The sequence below is a fragment of the Chlamydotis macqueenii genome, chromosome 1 (genome assembly GCF_036417535.1).
Source record: "Chlamydotis macqueenii isolate bChlMac1 chromosome 1, bChlMac1.mat, whole genome shotgun sequence".
Taxonomy (NCBI): Eukaryota; Metazoa; Chordata; class Aves; order Otidiformes; family Otididae; genus Chlamydotis; species Chlamydotis macqueenii.
Genome location: NC_141556.1, coordinates 113390241 through 113410969, shown reverse-complemented (window position 1 = coordinate 113410969; position 20729 = coordinate 113390241). Strand labels below are relative to the sequence as shown.

At 41.1% G+C, this 20729-nt stretch overlaps 1 protein-coding gene across 2 annotated transcripts in view; it reads left to right on the top strand.

Moving 5' to 3' along the window:
• The window catches only part of APP (amyloid beta precursor protein), a 225569-nt gene that overhangs the window by 55885 nt on the left and 148955 nt on the right, over positions 1-20729 (top strand). For both annotated transcript variants that reach the window (XM_086764185.1, XM_086764178.1), the window contains exon 3: positions 14162-14291. In XM_086764185.1, the coding sequence (XP_086620311.1) occupies positions 14162-14291 (130 nt within the window). The remainder of the gene's footprint in view (positions 1-14161; positions 14292-20729) is intronic.

The window sequence follows — 20729 nt, the reverse complement described above, 5'->3', positions numbered from 1 at the left end:
TTTTGTTGGATATAATTGGACTTAGTGTTCTACCACAACAGCGTTGTTCTCTAGGGATTAATATCGCTGTGGTCAATTGAGTCATTGGGAGCAATGTGAAGTGCTTCTGGTTTCTCCATTTGGCAACCATCCTAATCCTTTTGAGATTGTTCTTTTGTAGGAGAAGGGGAAAAAAAGCTTTTCATTTTTCTGGCTTTCTTTGAGTTAGTGTATTCAGTCTTTCTGTTAGAGAAGTCGGTGTCAGGGTTCCCATTGACTTCAGTGGAGCATGCAGTACAAGGCCTCAAAAAATGTTTTGCCATCTGTGTGGGAACAGACTGCAGGAGGAAGAAGGCTGGCAAGAAAATGTTTATCTTCGTTTTTGATGGGGGATGGAGTGCTAAGACAGTTTGTTCTTTGGTTTGCACGCTTCTGAGCTGCTTCTGTTAAACGTACAGATGCCTATAGACAGCCCAAAGACTGGGAACTTCATGTGCATCTAGATTTGGGGCTCATACACCGATTTTTGAGCAGCTTGTGTCAGAACTTTTCTCCTTCTCCTGCCTACAGGGATCAATAGCCGGCTCTGCAGCAGTGTTCATTAGCTGTGAGTGGAAAAAGTTACTCAAAAGCTTTGGGCACTAACCTCTCCTGCACTATGCAAACAATGTGGAGCCCCTGAGTAGCAGGACTTGCTGCAAATGTGGAATGGTGGAGTGTGGGTCTGAGGGCCAGTGAGCTCCACCTCATGTGTTCTTGCTGCCAGAAAATAAACTGAGCCAGGTGGATCTGCTGCTGTAACACAGCAACAGAGGGGGATTTTCTGCTACGTGGGTTTTCACTCTGGAAAAAAACCAGCAATAAGATATTATGATTTTACTAAAAAAGAGTGCAAACTGTGTTACGCAGCTGAATTGCCCTGGAAGACACTGCATATGTACTTCTGTTTCAGACCCAGGACGAACTCAGTCTGCCGCTACAGACGTCGTGCCTGTGTGCGGGCAGTCCAGCAGAGCTGGAGGTTCTGCTGCAGGAAAGGATGGTGGGGCTTTGCTTTAAGGTAAAGCACAGATGACGATGCCCACTGCCAGTTTGAAAGCAAAGCAAGAAATGAAGTCGCCCATGGACTTCATGGCACAGCTTCTCCTGAAGGGATGTCGGCTGAAAGACCTTGTTCTCAAAAGGGGAGATGGCTGGGAGGTCCTCCTGTTAAATGCCTGCATGGACATCATTCACAGGCTCAGAATGATGGCTTATTTCTTTAGCAGCTACAGTATTTAGCAGAAAATGAGGATTAGTTGGGTTTTCAGTCCAGTTTAGCAACTGGAAAGTAAGACGCCCATCAGTTTACTAAAATAAGTCAGAATTTTTACATATTTCTTGGACAAATTTCCAAGCTTTGTTGCAAAGACATTTGCAGATGGCAGTCGTTGCAGACCTCTCCATACCCTTCTTCTCTTCTGTCACCCTGGGGTTTTGAAATGTCATGAAGCAGAATTAGAGAAACCATAAGTGTATTTTATGAGTAAAAGTTAATTCAAAGTGATCTGGGGAGCTGTAATACTTTTAATGAAGATTTCTCAGTATTTTATTGGACATTAGCTTTCAGTAGTGCTTTGTGAGTGTTATCAAAGGCATGAGCAGTAGATCCTGTTCCCTGTAAAGCGGAATTTACACCACATATGTACGAGCTGCTTCCTCAGCAGATTTCCTTCTTTGTGTGACCTGCTGAGGCCTCCATTGCCTGGCACTCGTGCTGCCCTTTACTGACTTCTTTCCCCTCCTACTTTTTCCTAACATAGAAAAGTGAAATAAATTTTTGCAGAAGTCTCAGCAATGTTTATAATGCATCATTTTGTTCTTCTGTTACAAAGTTCTCCTTTGCTTTGGAAAATAATTGTGAAAATGCCTTTCAACCTTTTAATACAGTTTCTTGGTTTAGAAACTGAGCATTTCACTGAGTTATGGGTTTGGTTTTGTTTTTTGGCTTTCCCGGACTCAGAAGAAGCTGGTTATGTGAGCGTTCACAAAGGACAGCAGTAACTGGGGGGAGGAGGAAGCTGGGAAAAAAAGATTTGAAATTACCCTTACTTCACAGCTGAATACATGAAGCAAGTGAAAGTGTTACGGAAGTTTTCTGGCCTCCTAAAGTGTAGTGTCCAAATTTCTGAAATGTTTCCAATAGTTTTTTTCTCAGTAAATTTTTTAAGGGGCATATCTTTGTACAAACATTTGTATCATAAGGGTTCTTCTGCATTTGAAAATTATTTCAGATTAAAGTATAATGCAAGTTTAAAATGAAATCCTGAGTAAGTCTCATCAGGCTGAAGTACATTTGTTCAGTTTATTCAGTTTATTGGTAATGGAAGTAAGAAATGCCTGATTTATCTTCAGTCCTGTATTCTCAAGGTTACTGTCCTAAGAGAGCAGTTTGCAGGCAGAATAACTGTGTGTGCGAGGCAGTGGTGAGGCAGTTCTGACTACTCTGGACCAAATGCTGTGAGGAGGACTTAAGAACGTGGAGAAAAATTACAGATTTGTAAATATTTGTGAAGAAAGATGTGATTTCTTTAGGAAGAAAACTTTATTCTATTTTATACTGACACTATTCTGTGTTTGTGTTTTAAAGCTATAGTCTACGTAATGTCTATCTCATGCACAAGAACAAGAATTATTAAAAAACATTGCTGCTTGATTTAAAAGAAAAATGCAGTCTCATCTTAGAGCTCCTGAAGTAATTACTATAGATATCCTGTTTTAAAGGACTGATCCAAGACATGGAAACATGAAGCACTGAATGCACATTCCTGTGCTGCACACAAACAAGAGATGTTACTAATCTGAATATTATCTGCAGATGTGCTTCCTATAGCATCGTTCCTCATGTTCAACTTTCAGTGTTTTTTTTTAATGGTCAAATTGTATTTTAGAACGTCGCATAGTCTCTTTCTAACTTGCAGATTTCCCAGACTTTTCTGTATTCCTTTCACCACAGGACTAAACCATGCATGGTTTTCTTGTATTCTGGATGATGGAGTACAACCACTACTTTAAGAATATGACCTTATCTTACCACTTCACATTCTTGGTACTAGAGCCTGAAGTTCATTTCATGAAAAGGGAAATCACAGCCGCGTTTGTCTCTTGGGGCATGCATGCAGCTGAATCTAGGCTCTTAGATTAATAAATTACCCTTTGGCTAGTTCCGCAGTAAACTCAAGAATGCATAAATTAATTAGATTATTAAAAATTAGTTCCCAGGCCTGTTATTTTGTGACAGTTCTTGCATAGCCCGGAGGACAACTTTGACATAAAGTAGGTCATTTCATAAGCAGCTGAATAGAGAAAAATTACATTTTTTCAAGGATATTTTCACAGGTTCTGTGCTGCTGCTTAGGTATGTTTTGTACTACCTTTTACTCAACAAACATAACTAACAACTCTGTTGACAGAAAGGTGGGAAGTTTCTTTACGTGAAGTTTGTGAAACTAGTTCTGGTAGGTAATTTGATGATTTAAAATGTGAATCATAAATCATATTTATGATTTCTCTCAAAACCTGGAGAAAAGGAAATTGTCACATGCCATGTGTAATGATTTTCACGAGACTATTAAATTGCTTAATTCCGTGCCTTCAGGACAATAGCCCATCTTTGGGTAGGAATCTTTGGCACAAGATCTGGTTCTTTCCCTGCTGGCCCTTTTTGAAACAGATGATGCTTGAGAATGAAATACAGTGTTTCATCTTCTTCATGCTACTATAACAAAAAGAAAGGTTTGACTTTGTTGTTTAGTTTTTTGTTTGTTTTTTTGTTTTTGTTTTTTGTTTGTTTGTTTGTTTTCTTTTAATGTTCGCTTTTTAAAAAGAATAGTCCTGCTAAAGGGCTGCTTTTGAAGATCCAGATCAGGTAGCTGAGCCGTTATTGCAGTCCCTTGGATGCTGGTACCGTAGCCAACACAGTTTCATTTAAACACCCTCCTTGTGTATTAGTTGTGTTATACAGATCCCTGATATTTTATGTATTGATGTGATCAAGGAAGGAGCCGCTGCCAGGAGAGCACTGTGCCTCGCCTTCCTTTCACTGACGTGTGCTGTTGGAGGGATGGCAACCTGCGGGAGAATCTGGAAGACCAGGCCCAGGCTCTCTAGCTGCTTACACTGTCCCACCTTCCTTAATACAGTGACAAAGTGCTTCAGGCAGCCCTTCAAGAGGGGTGAGGTGAATGAAATCTTTTATTGTGCCTAAAGCAAAAGATATTATAAAAAACAATTCTTTTTTTTTTTTTTTTGTGGAACTATTTCTGGCTCCTTGTTTTTCCATCCTTTGTACATGATATGTTACTTTGAGATAAAAATACCCTGTTAACTTGATTAGGTATTATTCTGCTCACTGCTCTAATACTTAACCTTATTCCTGCAGAAATTTAATTTAAAAAACCTAAATACACAACAAACAAAAAAAAAAAAAGCCAAAAAACTAAAAATCCCTCAACCCCAAAACTGTTAGTTCCTTCTAGCGATACCGTAGAGTAACAGGCAGATGTGGTCTCATCTTCGGTGTACTGAAGCAGGGTAAAACTGAACAGGCTTGTGGTGGCATGGCAAAGAGGACTTTACTGTGACTCTGTGAATAAAAATTTCTACCTACAGATAAGTGCTTGTGGTATTTAAACCAGTAACTGCTTAAGGTGGACAGGGAAGCGGCTTAGAAGAGACCAGAAATCCAACCCTGTTTACTCTGAGGTTTTACAGTCGGAGCAGCTGGATATCCTCTGTAATTACACAAGAGAGACTTTAGAAACCTGATGTGCTAAGCAGAATTTGCCTGGCAGGGCTAAGATTTTTGGTTTGGTTTTCTTATTGCGTGCAAACATATTTGTGTTATAAAATCAAGGACTTGAAAGGCAATGAGGAGAATGTGGTTGACCTACAGCCTTATTTCTGCCTTCCCCCTGTGCCGAGGAAAGCACTCGGAGAATGCCAGTGTGTGTGTTCAATTAAGTCTGTGTTAATGTACAGAGCCCTGTGCATGAATTAAGGTTGAGCAGGCTACCTCACATGTGGCAGTTTTCGGAGTGCTTTAATTACAAGGTAAGTGGCAGTCTTCCGTGAAATTACCGATAAAAGCACGTTTAGGGATTTTTAGTCGTGTACATATGAAGCTTCCTGTGGGCAAACCAACGCGACTGGCCACTGCACTAAAGCCATCCCATGTTTCTAGTCCTCTCAATACCAAAAGCACTTGGGCTACTATACCAGGATTTTTGTATAGACCCTGCTCACAGAGAAGAGCAGTGAGTGCATGTTCTCATGACCAGGAGTGAAACCACAGCAGCATCTTGATCTCTTCTCCCTCTCTGCCCCCATCTTCTCCCGCCATCTGTGGATAATGCCTAGAAGGTTCTTAATCTCCTCACAACCCCCCACCCTTTTTTTTTTTTCTTTCTTTTCCATAGGATAGAATCAGTAATGAAGGAAAGTAGTTTGAGTGTTGAAATTTATGCTGCCTTTACATGCTTGGAGGTAAAAATGAAGAGGTTTTAAAGATGTTTAGGAGAAGAGAACAGAGCATTTGCCTCTCAGCATGGGACTTGAATTGCAGGGTGGGCAGACAGATTGGAAACGGGAACTAAGAGGATGCCAGGATGAGTGGATTGGAGAGGCAGGAGTTAAAGTGGAAGGAAAGTGGGAATAGTGGGTGAGTTTTGTGGCAGGAAGCTCTTGAACAGCAGCTCTGTGTGTAATAATGAAGCAGCTCAGATGTTGGAAGAGAGGAGGATGATTTGTCAAATGGGCCCTAAGACGTAGTTTTAAGAGCCATATGTGAAACTCCTAGATGAGGCTGAGGGTTGACCCAGATAGCTAGTGAGGCTGCAGCCGTTAAAAAGTGAAGGATGTTATGAATGGATGCTAGGTGATGTGACTAAAGATAAGAAGTATTATATCTTTGGAAACTTGTCCTCAGAATTGAATTAAAATAAATAATTCTCTGGCTAGTTTGGAAGACACTGAGCCTTGGATTATTTATTTACACTAAGTAATAGGGTGTTTATTTACCTAAGTAATTACTTATTTACCTAAGTAATAGGTTTTCCTTTAAAGACTGATTACTTCTCTTTTCTTTCTTTCTGCAGGGTTAAAAGGGTTCTTTCTTTTCCCAGGGGGCAGCTGGAAATTAGTGCAAATACCTGAGACGTTAGGCTGGTTAAGTTGCAGAAGCAGATACCTGGGACTTCTGGTACAAAGCAGAGCTGTTCTGTCTTGGTTACCTTGCTCTTTCCCAGGTTGACCCAAAGCAGTGAATTTGGAAACTGCTTCAATGCAGCTGGTGCTGGCTTTGACTTTCCCTTTATAATTTTCTTTGAGCAAGGGAAGGATTTGCTTGGGTTACAGAGAATGGCAGGAAAAATTGTGATGCTAACTAGCCTTTTAGCTCTGCCTCTGTGTGTAGAAGTGCTTGTGTGGCTGAGAAAGCCAGGGGCAAGTGGCTGAGCTTGGTCAGGCATCACAGGGCATAGCTGAAGCAGCAGAGACACAGCAGAGGAGGGAAGGCATTTTTGTTGACCAGGGGAGTGTCTGGACTGGACTGGAGGGGCGATGGTTTCCAGATAGGGGGTGGCCATGGGGAGAGCGGTGAGCCTGCATTAGGCAACACTGACTGTGTAAACACTCAAGTACCCTGATACTTGCAGTACTAACTGAAGTACAATTCTGCTTTGCTTTTACTTGGTAATGAGGAGAGCCCAGTTCATATTTTATAACTTTCTCTGAGGATGGGTTAGCCAGAAGGAGAGCAGCACTATTCCTGCATAATAATTCCGAGGAAAAGTGGAAAAGACTAGGATGTGGTGGCTGGGAGATGAGCCAGCATGGCAATATATACGGTTCATCTCTTGGGAAACACAACAGATGCTGCCTGCAGATTTTGGACCTCAGGGGACCTCTGACCTCAACTTGACCACCCAGAGCATGGGCTTTGTGTTGCTGTGTTAAAATCTTTCTAAAGCCTTCACAGCTTCTGTTCTCTGCCTCGCGTGTCGATTTGGTACAGAGGTTATGCCCATGCCTCTCACAACTCTGTCCATGTGAGAGGACTGCAGAGCTGATGTACCAGAGGTTTACTGTGCTTTATGGTTACAGTGAGTGTTGTTTCACTTGGTAAGCTTATGTGTCTAATCAAGAGTTACAACTACAGCAGACGCACGTAAAGCAAGGGCTAAAAATCATAACTTGGGCCAGCAGTTGCTGAAGAAACAGGCGAAATATTAGGACAACTGGTTGGAGTGGGAGTGTAAAGGTAATAAGCATCCACAGTTGCCTGTGGTAAGTGTGTGCAATTTAATGTCTTTTTTTCCTTTGCTTGTAAATAAGAGAGTTCAAGGGACAGTGTTTCCACAAGAGTTTGAAGCTCATGTGCTTTTTTTCATAGGAGTTTTTAGACTGTAATTGTTTTTAGTCTTTAAGTTACATGATTTTGCAGCAGAAAGTTATAAAAAAAAAAACAAAAAAACTCTCAAAAATTCATGCTTCTCAAGTCCCAATTCTGAGTTTAAGTATTAATCAATGAAGATTCAAAATTACCTTATACTAAGATCCTCTGTAGTAATGTAGAAAAATAGTTGTAAAAACCAGTAATAAACTAGAATATTTTGACATGAGACATGTATAGTAAGTTCAGTCTGTGTATAGCTGCCTGTTTTGCAGATACAGACTGTGAGGGAGAACAGGACGTTTCAGGTTTGGCTGTGCTTGTGCCGTTGCTGCTCATGTAATGCCACTGCTGCTGCAGCTGATCCGGGACAGCTGGGACTCTGCAGTGTCACTGCTTTCAATGTCCTAGACTGGAAAGCTTGCAGCGGTACTGTGCGTAGACACACAGAAATAATTATTGTATACTTCCTCTGTGTGCATGTACCAAACTCTTGAAAAATGAGCGCAACATGTCTGCTTGTTGCTGCGCTTCAGTAACATATCTATGGAAAATACTGGGAAGCAGCTGATCTTTTGTTGTTTCTTTCTGTTACTTTAACCTTTAGGTTACTTCAGGCATCTGACAGGAAAATCCTCAAAAGGATTTGATTTATTTATTTAAAGATAGACTCTAGAAAGGAATAGAAATAGTTTTTGGTCAAACTGTAATTTGTTACTCTGAAACTGAAGGATTTTTTTTTTGTAGTTGAAGCATTCTTTAGCTATTCTTCAGATAGGCTTGCTGTCAAAGGACACTTTTCACAAGCAATTTTAAGACCACAGTCTTCCTAAACACCAGTTATTAAATGTGTGTATTCTTTTGTATCTGCAGTAGCTGTTTGCAGACTACTTCACTGAAGTGATAAAAAAGTTTTTGTCTGTTTAAAGCACAGAGGTAAATAGTTACCTGTGTCACATGATTTTTGTTTATAATTTTAAAAGACAGTCTGATAATATCGATGTTACTTTAACATGGAATTATAAGTATAGAATATTCAAAGTACAAAGTTGCATGGTCCAGATGGAAGGGAACTTGTGCACTTTTATCTGCATTAATATTCCTTTCTAGTGTTTCTTGCATTTAGTTTTTAGTATAGATACTGTGACTGACTGCCTGAGACCGACTCAAGCAGAATGCCAGCTCCACCTGTCAAATCTGGGGTGCATTAGCAGCAGTTCTTCACTGGCACGTTGCAGAGAGACTGGACAATGTGCTTTTGGAGAGGCTGAGCAGTCTTTTCTCACTGTGAGAGCAGAGAGCTGAGCATTATGTTTGAATTCAAGCTGGCTTCTAAGTCTTGCTCTGCCAGTTGCTGAAGCTTAGGGTAAAATGTGTTATCTAATTTAAGCCGTGATATCATGAGTAGGTACAGCAAACAACTGAAGGATTAAGAAAAAAAAAAAATAGAATGAAATGATAATGAGAAAATGTGTCCACTTCAGACTGATACAGCGTTTGGTAGCAGTTAAACTAATACACATCTCTGATTTGGAGCAGTTGGAATTCAAACTGATGTGGGATGCACTTTGGAGAAAAATGCTAAGCTGTTTAAATAAAAAATGGCAATTGTTTACTTGGATGATTTCGCACATTAATTTTAAACATTTTTCTTTTTCCTCTTGCCCAGGTTCTTTTCTGTTCCAAATTGTTGGTGAAAATAGACACCAATTCCTGATTTTGCTTTACATTCTTTAGTCTAAGATAATGTTTCTTTTTGCCCTTTAAAAAAACAAAAATAATTTTATCATTTTAAACTGTAACACCACTCTATTTTACAAGGGCTGTTTGCGCACATGTGTTTTCCGTTTAACTGTTGTCATGGCTGGAGCGTATTCCATTAGTAACTCAGACCATTTGTTACTCTGAAACTGAATCTTGTTCTCTTCCTTGTGATGATTCTGCTTTTGGAGTATACAGGAAAAGATCCTTAAGTTCATGCAGAAGTAAGAATAAATCTATACTACTAGTTCCAATCATATACATTATGATAATACTTCAAGATATATATACACGCACTTATTTGTATTGTTTTTGTTCTTTTAATTGTGTAATAAAAATGCAGAAGTAAATTGAAATAGCTCCACTAACCTCCTAATGGTCAACTAACCTTGTAAACCTTTCAAAAATTTATTTCAAAATACGATGAAAGAAGCAATATTCTGAATGGTCAGAGTTACTCTAGAAGATGAGGGGCATAATAATATCAAGAGGTGAAATACTGTGCTTTTGAATCTAAATGTGTTTTAGTATCAGAGCTGACTGTCTCATATGATTATGCTCAAGTATTACTTCAAGATTGCACTAAGATATACAGAGTTCATTTGCTTCTGCTAAGCATGTATGATTGGGTAGAGAAACCTATTTTAAATATTCATATATCAGGGATTGATTAAAAAAAAAAACTCTCTCGGAGATTTCAGTTGCATTTAATGCTGGTATTTGAATGCTGGCAGAGGTTACCTGGAGAGGCAGTGGAGTCTCTGTGCTGGAGGTATTCAAAAGCCACCTGAACAGTCTTGGGCAGCCAGCTCTAGGTGAACCTGCTTGGGCAGGGGAGTGGGGCCAGATAACCTCCAGAGGTCCCTTCCAGCCTCAGTTGTTCTATGATTCTATATGGGCTTGGTATTCCCAGAAGGACCTCGCCTTCCCGTGTGCCTGAGAGCCATGCCTACCTCTTGGCCGCGGTGTACGGCAAGGAGCTCACGTTGACCAGTGGCTGTCACTCACTGCCCCAGCCGGCCCTTCCTCAAATGGTCTCCCCATCCCACATGAGCAGGCAGCACTCCCTGTGCACGAGGGTCCTGGAGTCCCATCCGCCTGCGCCGGCCATGCCAGAAGGCCTCTGGGCTGCTCTCCTTCCTTCTCACAGGCAGGAAGGGTGGCTGTGGTGGTGGTAGCCCATCCATTTCATGCTTTACTTGTTTTTACTGCCTCCCAATTCCGTATCTTTTTGGTTTTCCCAGATTTGTTTCAAAATAATCCTAAATCTCCTGTTAGGTAACACGTATTTGACAGGGTTGTCGTAATGCTGTCACCATTGTGTCTTCATCACTTTGTGTTTAGACAGATCAAAATGCCCTTTCTTTCTTTAAGCACATCTGCATTTTAGTCCTAAATCCATGTGTCATCAGATTTGGTAGTGGCAAACACTAATGTAGACAATATTCTAAATTCTGAGTAGCCTGAGCGCAGAGGCTTTTAAGTTTTTTGTTTCTGAAGTGGATGTATAAGGAAACTTAGTATTGAAAATAGAAATGAAGATCTAGCGGTTACTTTTGATTGCCAGTTAAAATTTTTAGATTACATTGACCTCTGTTTTTTCCACTGCTTATTTTAAAATATATTAAAGGAATTATTCTACAGCAAGTTAGGATAACATTGAAAGTTTGAATCTCCTGTAACTTTCTAGGGCTGCTCGCTCTGACGCTCCAGAAGGAGCAGTGGCTCATTAGGGACACTATAAATAAATAAGGCTCATTTTTTTTCTGTGCCACTAAGTAGGTCCCCCTTCAATTCAGAGCAAATACCTTATGTAAGTCCAGTGAGGGCAACTTTCCTCAGTGCCTACGTGTTGCTGGTGTTAACCTATTGATAATGAAATTCAAAGCCTGTTTCCTCTTGCAAAGGATGGATGGAGCTTTGTGTGAACTGTCAAAGGAAATTAGGAGTTTAGTAACTGATGTAGAAACAGAAGAAGAGGCTTCTTTGTATTTCTTCGTCCTTGTGTGCTTCTGACAAATACTATTAACTACTTAGAATTTGGTCTACTGTACTAACCAGAAGTTAAAATGGTGGGTTTGGGAAATATGAAAAATAAAAAGAACATATTAAATTTTCCCCCCTCTAGTCTTATTTTTTCGATATGGTTCCACAGTAACAGTTCATTCTTACTCATTAGAAGTTCACCTTAGGAGAGCAGCTAAGTGTGTCTTTGTTCTGACAGATCAGAATCTTATTTTCTGTCATTTTAAAGCTGCATGCAGGTTCCTATGGATGCATAAATTGTTTTAAGTTTTTCTTTTCTTTCCTTAATTTCTTAACACTCCAACCATTGTGAATTTTTTTTCTTAGTTCTTCATTTAAGGCATTTATTTCCTCTGTATGTGACAAGTGACACTTAAACCCGAGGAATGTTATAATGTCCCCAATGAGAATGTGTCTGTGACACTGTGATACATCAAGCATGTGTTTTGTGATGGCATCTGGTATTATGTAACCGTGGGCTGTTATTATTCGGATGTGATGTCTGCGAACGTATGAACTTGAAAGAGTGCAGCATGACAGTGCTAAAGGTGGTGTTCAAAGAAAATAAAATCTTTCTCTTGCATCTTGCCTGTTAGCTCTGGATGCAGCTGTGGTGCCTTGCGGTGTAGTATTTACACAGTAATTCAGGTGTGAAATTGCCCGCTACGGTGACATCCTAATCCATTTTGGCAGTGCTGTGACCAGTCAAGAACGTGTGCAGAACATGAACATGTGCAGACCTGTTTGGTGGAACAGGAGGGACGGGAGTGGGCAAGGGAAAAGATAAAGAGATTGAAGAGGGAAGGGGACCTTTCCTTGAATTTGCAACCTTTCTGTTTCAGTTCAGAGTACAGTATTTGAAGCGCTGATGGAGCAGAAGGAGCAGCAAGTTCCTCTGGAGCTGCTTTCTGCAAGTAGTGTTGAAATGGTGGCGTATTTGTAATGTGGATAATGATGGCCGTCAGCACTGGTCACCTGCTGACAAAAAGAACAAAGCAAAGCTACAATTGTCTGAGTGCAGGACACTTTCACTCTTAAGTTTTCAGTTCTACTCTATGGGCTTTCTTGAAATGGACCTTCTCTCGTGCTGGGGTAACATAGAAGGTTGCACCTAAACCCTCTGCGCACACTTTAACTGTCCATTGTAGGGAGCTGAAGGTGCTGTCAAAGCTGTCAAAAACATATCAGATGGCTTCTGTGAAGTGCTTATGCAAAGCAAGAGGTATCTGATTTAAAAATGCTGGTTTGTAATAGAAGGCAAGGTTGATGTTCAGTCTCTTTAGCATAAAGTGCATTGCTCATGTTTAAGCAGCGTTCCTTTCTGTAGTCATTTCCTTGGCATTGTTATTGTACCTGGCCTTGGTTTATGCATTAAGCTGTTATTATACTAGCCCCTCACTGTCTCTTAATGAAGGTAAGATGTTCTTCCCAAGTATTTCCAGTCATGCTTTGATTACTTTCTGTTGTTACCATGCCTGTGGACCGGGCCACATTTGTCCAAAGACTGCCGATATCAAATCTGAAAAGGCTGTACTGTTGTTTAGTAGGGTCTTTTAAAGTTTGAAACTTTTACTTGAGCTGCAGTTAAATAACATACTTGCTTAATTTTTGCCACAGTTATATTTTAAACCTTCACTCAGGGGAGTGCCAGAAGGCACTGGCTCACTGGGATGCTGTGAGCTGGGGTGTGATGTGTGGTTAGGATGAATTATTTTTCCTCAAGGTGGGCTGTTGAGGTTCTTACAGTGGTTTTCCAAACATCAGTTTTGGACTCCCACAATTCATCCAATCTCAACTCAGCTCTCTTTAGCTTGGATTATATTGCTTTTCTGCAGGGTGGTTTTGTACTGTCTCCAATTACTTATTTTTCCTCAGACTTGTTCCTGCCTCTGTTTTTCTTTTCTACTGGTAGGTATGAGTAGACTATTGTTTTCAGTCCACCTTAATCCTCAGATCTGACATACTCAGAAATTGGTAAGGATTGCTTGAGAAGAGGCAAAGGAAGACTAGTCCTGTCTGAGTTTTGATGTTAGCTAATAGATTGCTGATTTGGAAAATCAAAAGCAAGAGCGATAGGCTATGTTAGCGACTGGTGTGGTGCAATGAGAACTGGGAGTGCAGAGTGAAGCAGCAGAAGGCTGAGCATCCATGCTGGACACGCTTTGCAGGCTTTGCTTTGGTTAGCTCTAACCTGGTGGTGTGGACTAACCATCTGTTAGGTGTGCTCCGCAAGCGTGTCTTCCCATTCAGTTCTGTCCAAGAGGAACCTGTTTGTGTGTTCTGAGAGCCCTCCACAGTGTGAAGCACAGTGGAGTGTGAGATAATATGCTCCCCGTGAACCAAAGTGCACACGTGGGTGCACACGTAGGTGACTTGCATGTGGGTCTGCACAAAAGGTCAGTGACTAAGACCCATCCTTGGCAAAAGAGACCAGATAAGCCATTACTGACAGTAAAATTAAAGAGGGGTGAGATAAATGGACTGAGGGACATAAAAAGCAGAATAATGTAGCTCAGTCGAAGCTGTGACTTGCCAATAAATTAGTCATCCAGTTTGCTGGTGGCATGGCTGTGGGTGTAGAAGTGTATTGTGGTATTAAGAGCAGATAGGATTTTGTTCTCAGCAATTTAGGTAAGGTGGAAATAGGTTTATATTGGTGATGTAAACCTGAATATGAGTAACTGATTCAACAGACCATTAATACTCTGCAGACTGCAGTGGGAAAGAATTACGATGTTTGTTAAAATTATTGAGATAAACACAAAGGCATACTATTAATTTAGGTGTATGGAGATTAGGCCCAATATATTCAGTCTTGCAAGAAGCAAATACACAGCAGAAGAGGGAGAAGATAGTACAATGAGTATTGTATTGTGATGTCCATGTTACAAACACATGTGACAATATTGCATGACCTAGAGTGCATACTTGTGATAACATTTATCTTTTTTGTACCTTTAACACTAGGTCTACCCTGAATTACAAATCACCAATGTTGTCGAAGCCAACCAGCCAGTTACGATCCAGAACTGGTGCAAGAAGGGATGGAAGCAGTGCAACGGTCACCCACATATCGTGGTTCCCTACAGGTGTTTGGGTGAGTGACTGCATTTCAGTCTGTTTTTTCCTGCTCTTTGGTTTTTCAGACTGTTCATGAAAAAGATAGAGAATCTACATTAATATCTTCTACATCTCTGTATTATCTTCTCTGAGGTGGATTTTGTCCAGTTGTTCAGTCCTTTGGAACTGCATTAACTAACGAGAAAATACTCCTACTCTTCCAGATACTATTTTCATGAGTGACTGCAAACTAGGCTTCTGCTTACTGCCCCCGTTTTTGTCATTATCTATTCTTTCTTCTCTTTTTCTGTTACAGATGTGCATGTGTGCACCCAGTTTACACTTCTTTGCTTGTAAGCTATCCCATCTTTTCCCTAAATAAATACCTCCCCCCCAGATATATTTTGACTATGTAGTATTTGGTCTTCTACTGTGAAAGACAAAGGGAATCTGTTTTTATTAAAAGCAAGCAAAAGCTTTTGTTTCTATCTGCAACTTCATTTTTGTGGCAGCTCCTTGCTGTTGTCTCCTGTGTCCTTGGTGTTTTGAATCGATTCACCAATTTACAAGGGAGGTTCAGTCCTTCATTTTTTTTTTTGTTAACCTTTACTTCTGTGAGCTTGCTGTCAGCATTCAGCAAACAAAATCATATTAATTTGTTGTTTTCATTATCATTCTAGGCATTTTCATCAACATTTTTTTTGAGATTATTCCATGAACTATTTCAATATGTTGCTTTACCGCTGCCATTTGGATTGTGATAAACTGGCTGCCTAGTTTCATGTTTAAATGCTGGAGTTCAGAGTTGGAACTTCCTTTTTTTACTACTCTAGGGCAGCTAAAATGTTGTGTGGAAAGCAACTCAGGGCAGTTATTCCATGAAATAAATAATGAAAGAAATGCAGAAAATATGCAGTCTTTCTAGAGTTTTTGTTAATTTGTGCAGAATAGGTAAAACACATGGCATGCTCTGCCTGATGCCCAAGCACTGAATGTGCCAACTTAACAAAGATAGGACTGCAGAGTAACTAATACGCTACCACTATGGTCGAAGGTGCCAAAACAGCAGATGTGCAACATCTGTACTAAGAAGTATCAGGGAAATGTTATTGTTCAGTTAAGTTTCTAGATGTGATGTTTGTATGGACACGAAATAGGTGTTTCTAGACCTGTGGTATATTGTTGGTGCTACTGCAGGTAAGAATGACTAATGTATTCTGAGCAAAAGTGTTCAAGGAGAACTCAAATTCAAGACTTTTGGTAGGGGGAGGGACCTACCTCTACTTATACAAATCCTGACTGCGGGAAGGAACCTACTGCTTTTTGTGCGTTTTCCAGACTTCTGTGTGAGTTGAGTTGGTCGCTTCCACCGGAAGTTTTAATGCTAAGAGGGACATGCTCTTCTACCCATTTGTTGCTGTGTTTTCTTTAGTTTTCTCTAGTCAAGATACCAACATCAACTTGTAGTGTTGATACATTTGTAGAGCCAGATAAGCAGCTTGTTAGAGGTGGGCAGAACTGCAGTCTCATTTAGCTTCATCACTATATATTTGATCAGATCCCGTGCAAGTACACTTACACTTATTGGAGATGTGTCAGAAGAAGATCAGACTAGTGGAACTATAAAAACTAATTTTTATTATTTATTGTCTTGTCGTCATAAGCAAAGTCTGAATTATCATCAGGGAACTATTGTGCCTAGGACTCTCTATACTTATGTAGATTTGGCCAGTGCCCTGGAGAACTTACAACCTAATTTAAGATAAAAGACAATGTCATCGTAAGAGCAAGTGAATATAAATTGGCCATGAATAAATTTAATCTGGAAATTATAAGGAAGTGTCTGCAAGAGTAAGGAGCTTCAACAGTCTTCTAGTAAAAGGAATAAGAAGTCTAGTAATTTAGAAAGAAGTTAATAAATTTATGAACAGGACTATATGCAGTTCCCTGCAGGAGTGAGGAACTGGACTTGGACTTTTAAGGTGCCTTTCCTGAGCTGTGGTTTTGAATGAAAAATTACCAGGGGTTGAATTTCTGCTGTCTTAGATAGCAAGGTAAGCTTTGCTTGCTGGAGGCAAAAATTTTAAAGACATTAATGCTTTGCTGTGAGCTCCTATTTTATATTTTAAAATCTCCACCATATGCTGCTTTTTTGTCTGATTTTCTTGTAATTGAGGCTTACACAGTTGTGTCTGCCTGCATTTATATGTTTGTCATCCTTCTGCTATGCTGCCCTTCATCTTTTGACCCTGACTAGAATAAAACTAATAGAAACAAAAACCTCAGATACTGATAAAACATAAGAAGGATGTGGACCTGTTGGAGTGAGTCCAGAGGAGGGCCACAAAGATGATCAGAGGGCTGGAGCATCTCTCCTATGAGCACAGGCTGAGAGAGTTGGGGCTGTTCAGCCTGGAGAAGAGAAGGCTCCAGGGAGACCTGATAGCAGCCATCCAGTGCCTAAAGGGGGCCTACAGGAAACCTGGAGAGGGACTTTTGACAAGGACATATAGTGATAGAGCAAGGGGTAATGGCTTTAAACTGAGAGAGCGTCGATTGAAGCTAGGTAAAAGGAAGGAATTCTTCACTATGAGCATGGAGAGGCACTGGCACAGGTTACCTCAAGAAGTTGTGGATGCCCCATCCCTGGAAGCGTTCAAGGACAGGTTGGATGGGGCTTTGGGCAGCTTGGTCTAGTGGAAGGTGTCCCTGCCCACGGCAGGGAGGTTGGAACTAGATGATCTTCAAGTTGACTTCCAACCCAACCATTCTGTGATTCTGTGATGTTCCCAAGAGGCCACATAATTACTTCTGCTGGAGGAAAAATTGTGAATGTGGCTGTTATCTGTCTTTCCTCCATCAACCAGCCCTCTGCTTGTTGTGTGTGGTTAAAATTGGACTTTCTTGCATGTAGTGAAAGTGCATTATAGGAGGAGACTGGAGGAGCAAGTCATTTTTCCACACGTGAGGCTACGGGTACAGCCCATCATGGGAAGTCGTGCTTGCTTAGTACCCGGTAGCTTGGTGTTTGTCCATTACCAGCAGCTCACAGTGTCCTCTCCTGCTGGCTTGCTGCCTTCATAGTGGTGAGCTGGTCATAAGATGAACAGATCCTCTGAAATGAGAGGAAGTCTTAACGGAGGGGGGGGGGGGGGCGGGGAGTATAGTTTGGATTTTTAACAAAGACTTTTCCTGTTGGACAGTTACCCTTTTATTTTATTACTTTGATTTTTCTGTAGTCTAAAAGTTGTGGTCAAATACCTTGAATACTCTTGCTGCCTTTTATGTCAAGAGGGTAGATTGGAGGCAGGGAGTTGATTGAATTCAGTCTGTCAACATCTCATGGCTTTGACAGATTATATTTTAAAAATAATTTTACGCGATATCATGTTGGGTTTTTTTAATTTTGGTAACTAATTTTTTAGCCTGCACAAACAGCTCAGTATAGGGATACTGATTTTATTAATTATCACTATAGGCAGTACTATGTCTGTCTAGGAATACTTTTTCCTAAACCTTATTTGTTACAGAGTTAAGGAGTCCTAAAAGCTTGCTTTTTTGCTTTTTTTTTCCCCACCCCCCACCCCTCTCTCCTGCTGTTACTTCAGTGTTAAAAGATAATTATTTAAAAATTTGGGTCTTGCCTGTCTGCTCTGCTTGTGCCTCCACTATCCATGGTGTGGTAGCTGCACTGGCAGTGCTCATTCCTCGGTACTTTTATGTAATGCAAGTAGACCCTTGATGTAGACCACCATTAAATCCATTGAGTCTGGTAAGAATTAAGATGCCAAAAGAAAGTTTGGCAGTGGGCAGCTGATCGCAGGGTTGAGTCTTAGAAATTTTACTTTTCTGTGAGTATCACTTTCAGTATCTTGAGTCAGCTTGCAGTTCATTCCATCTTGACATTTGTTTTTCACAGAAGTGAGAAACACTGAGTGACAGAAATGTGTCTGCTTTCAGGCCAGAGCATCTTCACAGTCCATTTGTGTCTCAGTCTTCAGCTGAGACTTTGAGACATGTAGAGAGCATATCGCTACAGCACTTGGCTGCTCCTTTAGTTTTTTCTGAGACTTGTGCATGATAGTAGTCACTGAAGCTATCTGCAGTGGTATACTTCAGTAATACTGATCAGATATATTAGATTACACAGCTTCATATTTTCTTTTCTTAAGTGGATGCAACTAAAGCACAAAAGCAATAATTTAAATAAGGCAAAATGAAAGCCCCTTGTTTCAGTCAACCCTGGGTCTTTGCAGTGACCACATAAATATGCCCTCTAAAAATGTTCTAACTGAACACAAAGAAGAAAAGCATTACTGATTTAGTTTAAGGTGTGATTGTGTGCCTCTGTGCAGGGCTTTCAGTGTTCATAAAACTGCAAGCCTTTAGAAAATATTCTCGTGCAATAAATCTGATTTATTGATGCTTGCAGGAACACAGAGAATTACTGCGGAGTTTCAGTTTGTTGAAGAGGGGAAAATTCTTGTGAGAAGAAAATTGTTAAGTAAATTTTAGTTACCTTTCTGAACATACTGAAGGTGTTTGCCTTACTTAAGACTATCATTATTTTTATCTTCTTGCTTTTGGAAAATAACATCTTCCAGTGTGTGCTTATTACGGCTTGAAGCTCTGTTAGCCACCTTATGACAGAAATAGGAATCTAGATAGATATTTAGGTTTCTTGAATGATGGTGTCTGACTGCTGTCTTAAAAAGAAAAAAAAATCTGGGATTTCAGGGTGTTTTTTTTTTTTTTAGTAATAAAAGATTAAAGGTTTAAATTACGCTGTTTGAGTGAGGAGTTGTTGTAGTTTAACCCCACTCAGGACCAAGCTACACAGTCTCTTGCTCACTCCCCCCACCCTTCGAGGGAATAAGGAGAGATAATGTAAGAAAAAAGGCTCAAGGTTTGAGATAAGGACAGGGAGAGATCCTTAAAGTTACCATTAAGGGCAACTCCTTCCTCTTCAGGGGAAGAACTCCTCACATTCCTCCCCTGCTCCATTGTGGGGTCCCTCCCATGGGCTACAGTCCTTCATGAACTGCTCCGGCGTGGGTCATCTCTTCCACGGGGTGCAGTCCCTCCAGAACAGCTGCCCCAGCGGGCCCTCGACGGGCCACAGCCTCCTTCAGGCCTCCACCTGCTCCGGCGTGGGGTCCTCCATGGGCTGCAGGGGAATCTTGTCAGGAGTGACACTATTCCTCCCCCTCTTTCTTCAATGACCTTGGTGTCCACAACTGTTCCTCTCACAATAAATTCTTTGCAATCAGGCTCAGGCAGACACCTGTTGGGTTCTCTTCACATCTTCTCTCTTCACTTCTTGCAGCCCAGCTGGGCCAAGTCAGGCCCAGACCGCTGCCTGGCAGGTGACTAGAGGGTGAGAGCCGCAAGGCCCAGAGGGCTCGTGCCTCCCCCTCTCTGCCCCTGCTTGTACTTCTTCACATCTTGACTTTTTTTTTTTTTTTATTATTTTCTCCCTTCTTAAATATGTTATCGCAGAGGAGTTATCAGGGAATGTTCTGTGACCAATTGGCTCGGTCTTGGCCGGCAGCAGGTCCACCCTAGGCCCGTCCGAGTCCACCGGACAAAGGGGAAACTACTTCTAGAAGCTTCTTACAGAAGCTGCCACTGTAGCCTCACTAAACAAAACCAACACGGGAGTGTGGTGCTTTACATAGAGCCACGAACGTGTTTTCAGTGCTCAGCCAAAGACGATGAGCCATGGGTGAAGATCTGCAGTACTTCCTTGGCATGGTGTCCAGTGTGCATGCTGGCATCCTCGCACCTGCAGCACACAAAAAGCAGGTGTTTTTAAGACTGAGTCCTCCAAAATTGTCACGGTAATCTTGCTGTGGGGCATACCCCACAAGTTTTCATCAGGCAATGCCAAGAAGCCCATGATTTCCACTTTGTTTTGTGGCAACTGTTCTTGAAAAATGTGCTGGCCTCAAACCCGGCCTTGTTAATGTTGGAAGGAGATCTGCCACTGGCTGCAGCAGGAGGGCAGGATTTGTGCCTGTGTTGGGGCAGCATGGGCAATAAGCAGTTCTTGTTTACACTCTCCTCTCTTCACTTCTTGCCTGAGGGAAAACAGCTGGCAAATTTGTGCAGTGTCAGCTGTCAAATGAGGTAATCCACTGTATTTTCCTGGCTGGCAGCAGGCACGGGCATCCTTGTCCCAGTGCCGTGGTTCTTTGAGTACCTTGGATAAATGTATGCCTATGCTTTTCTGAATAAATGACATTTCATTTACTGTTGGTGAAATATTCTACAGCATAGCTGCTCATTGCACACCGTTAAGGTGAGAGACAGGTTAAGCTAAATTATGCACGTATTTGTGGATCAGTCTGTGTGGGCATGGCAGGCAGACAGCTGCAAGGTGGGGTAGAGGGGAATTACCAGGGCATTGATTAACTGCACTGCATAAAGTGCTTGCTGGCTTACTCGCATGTGACTCCTGTTTTGTTATCCCGTT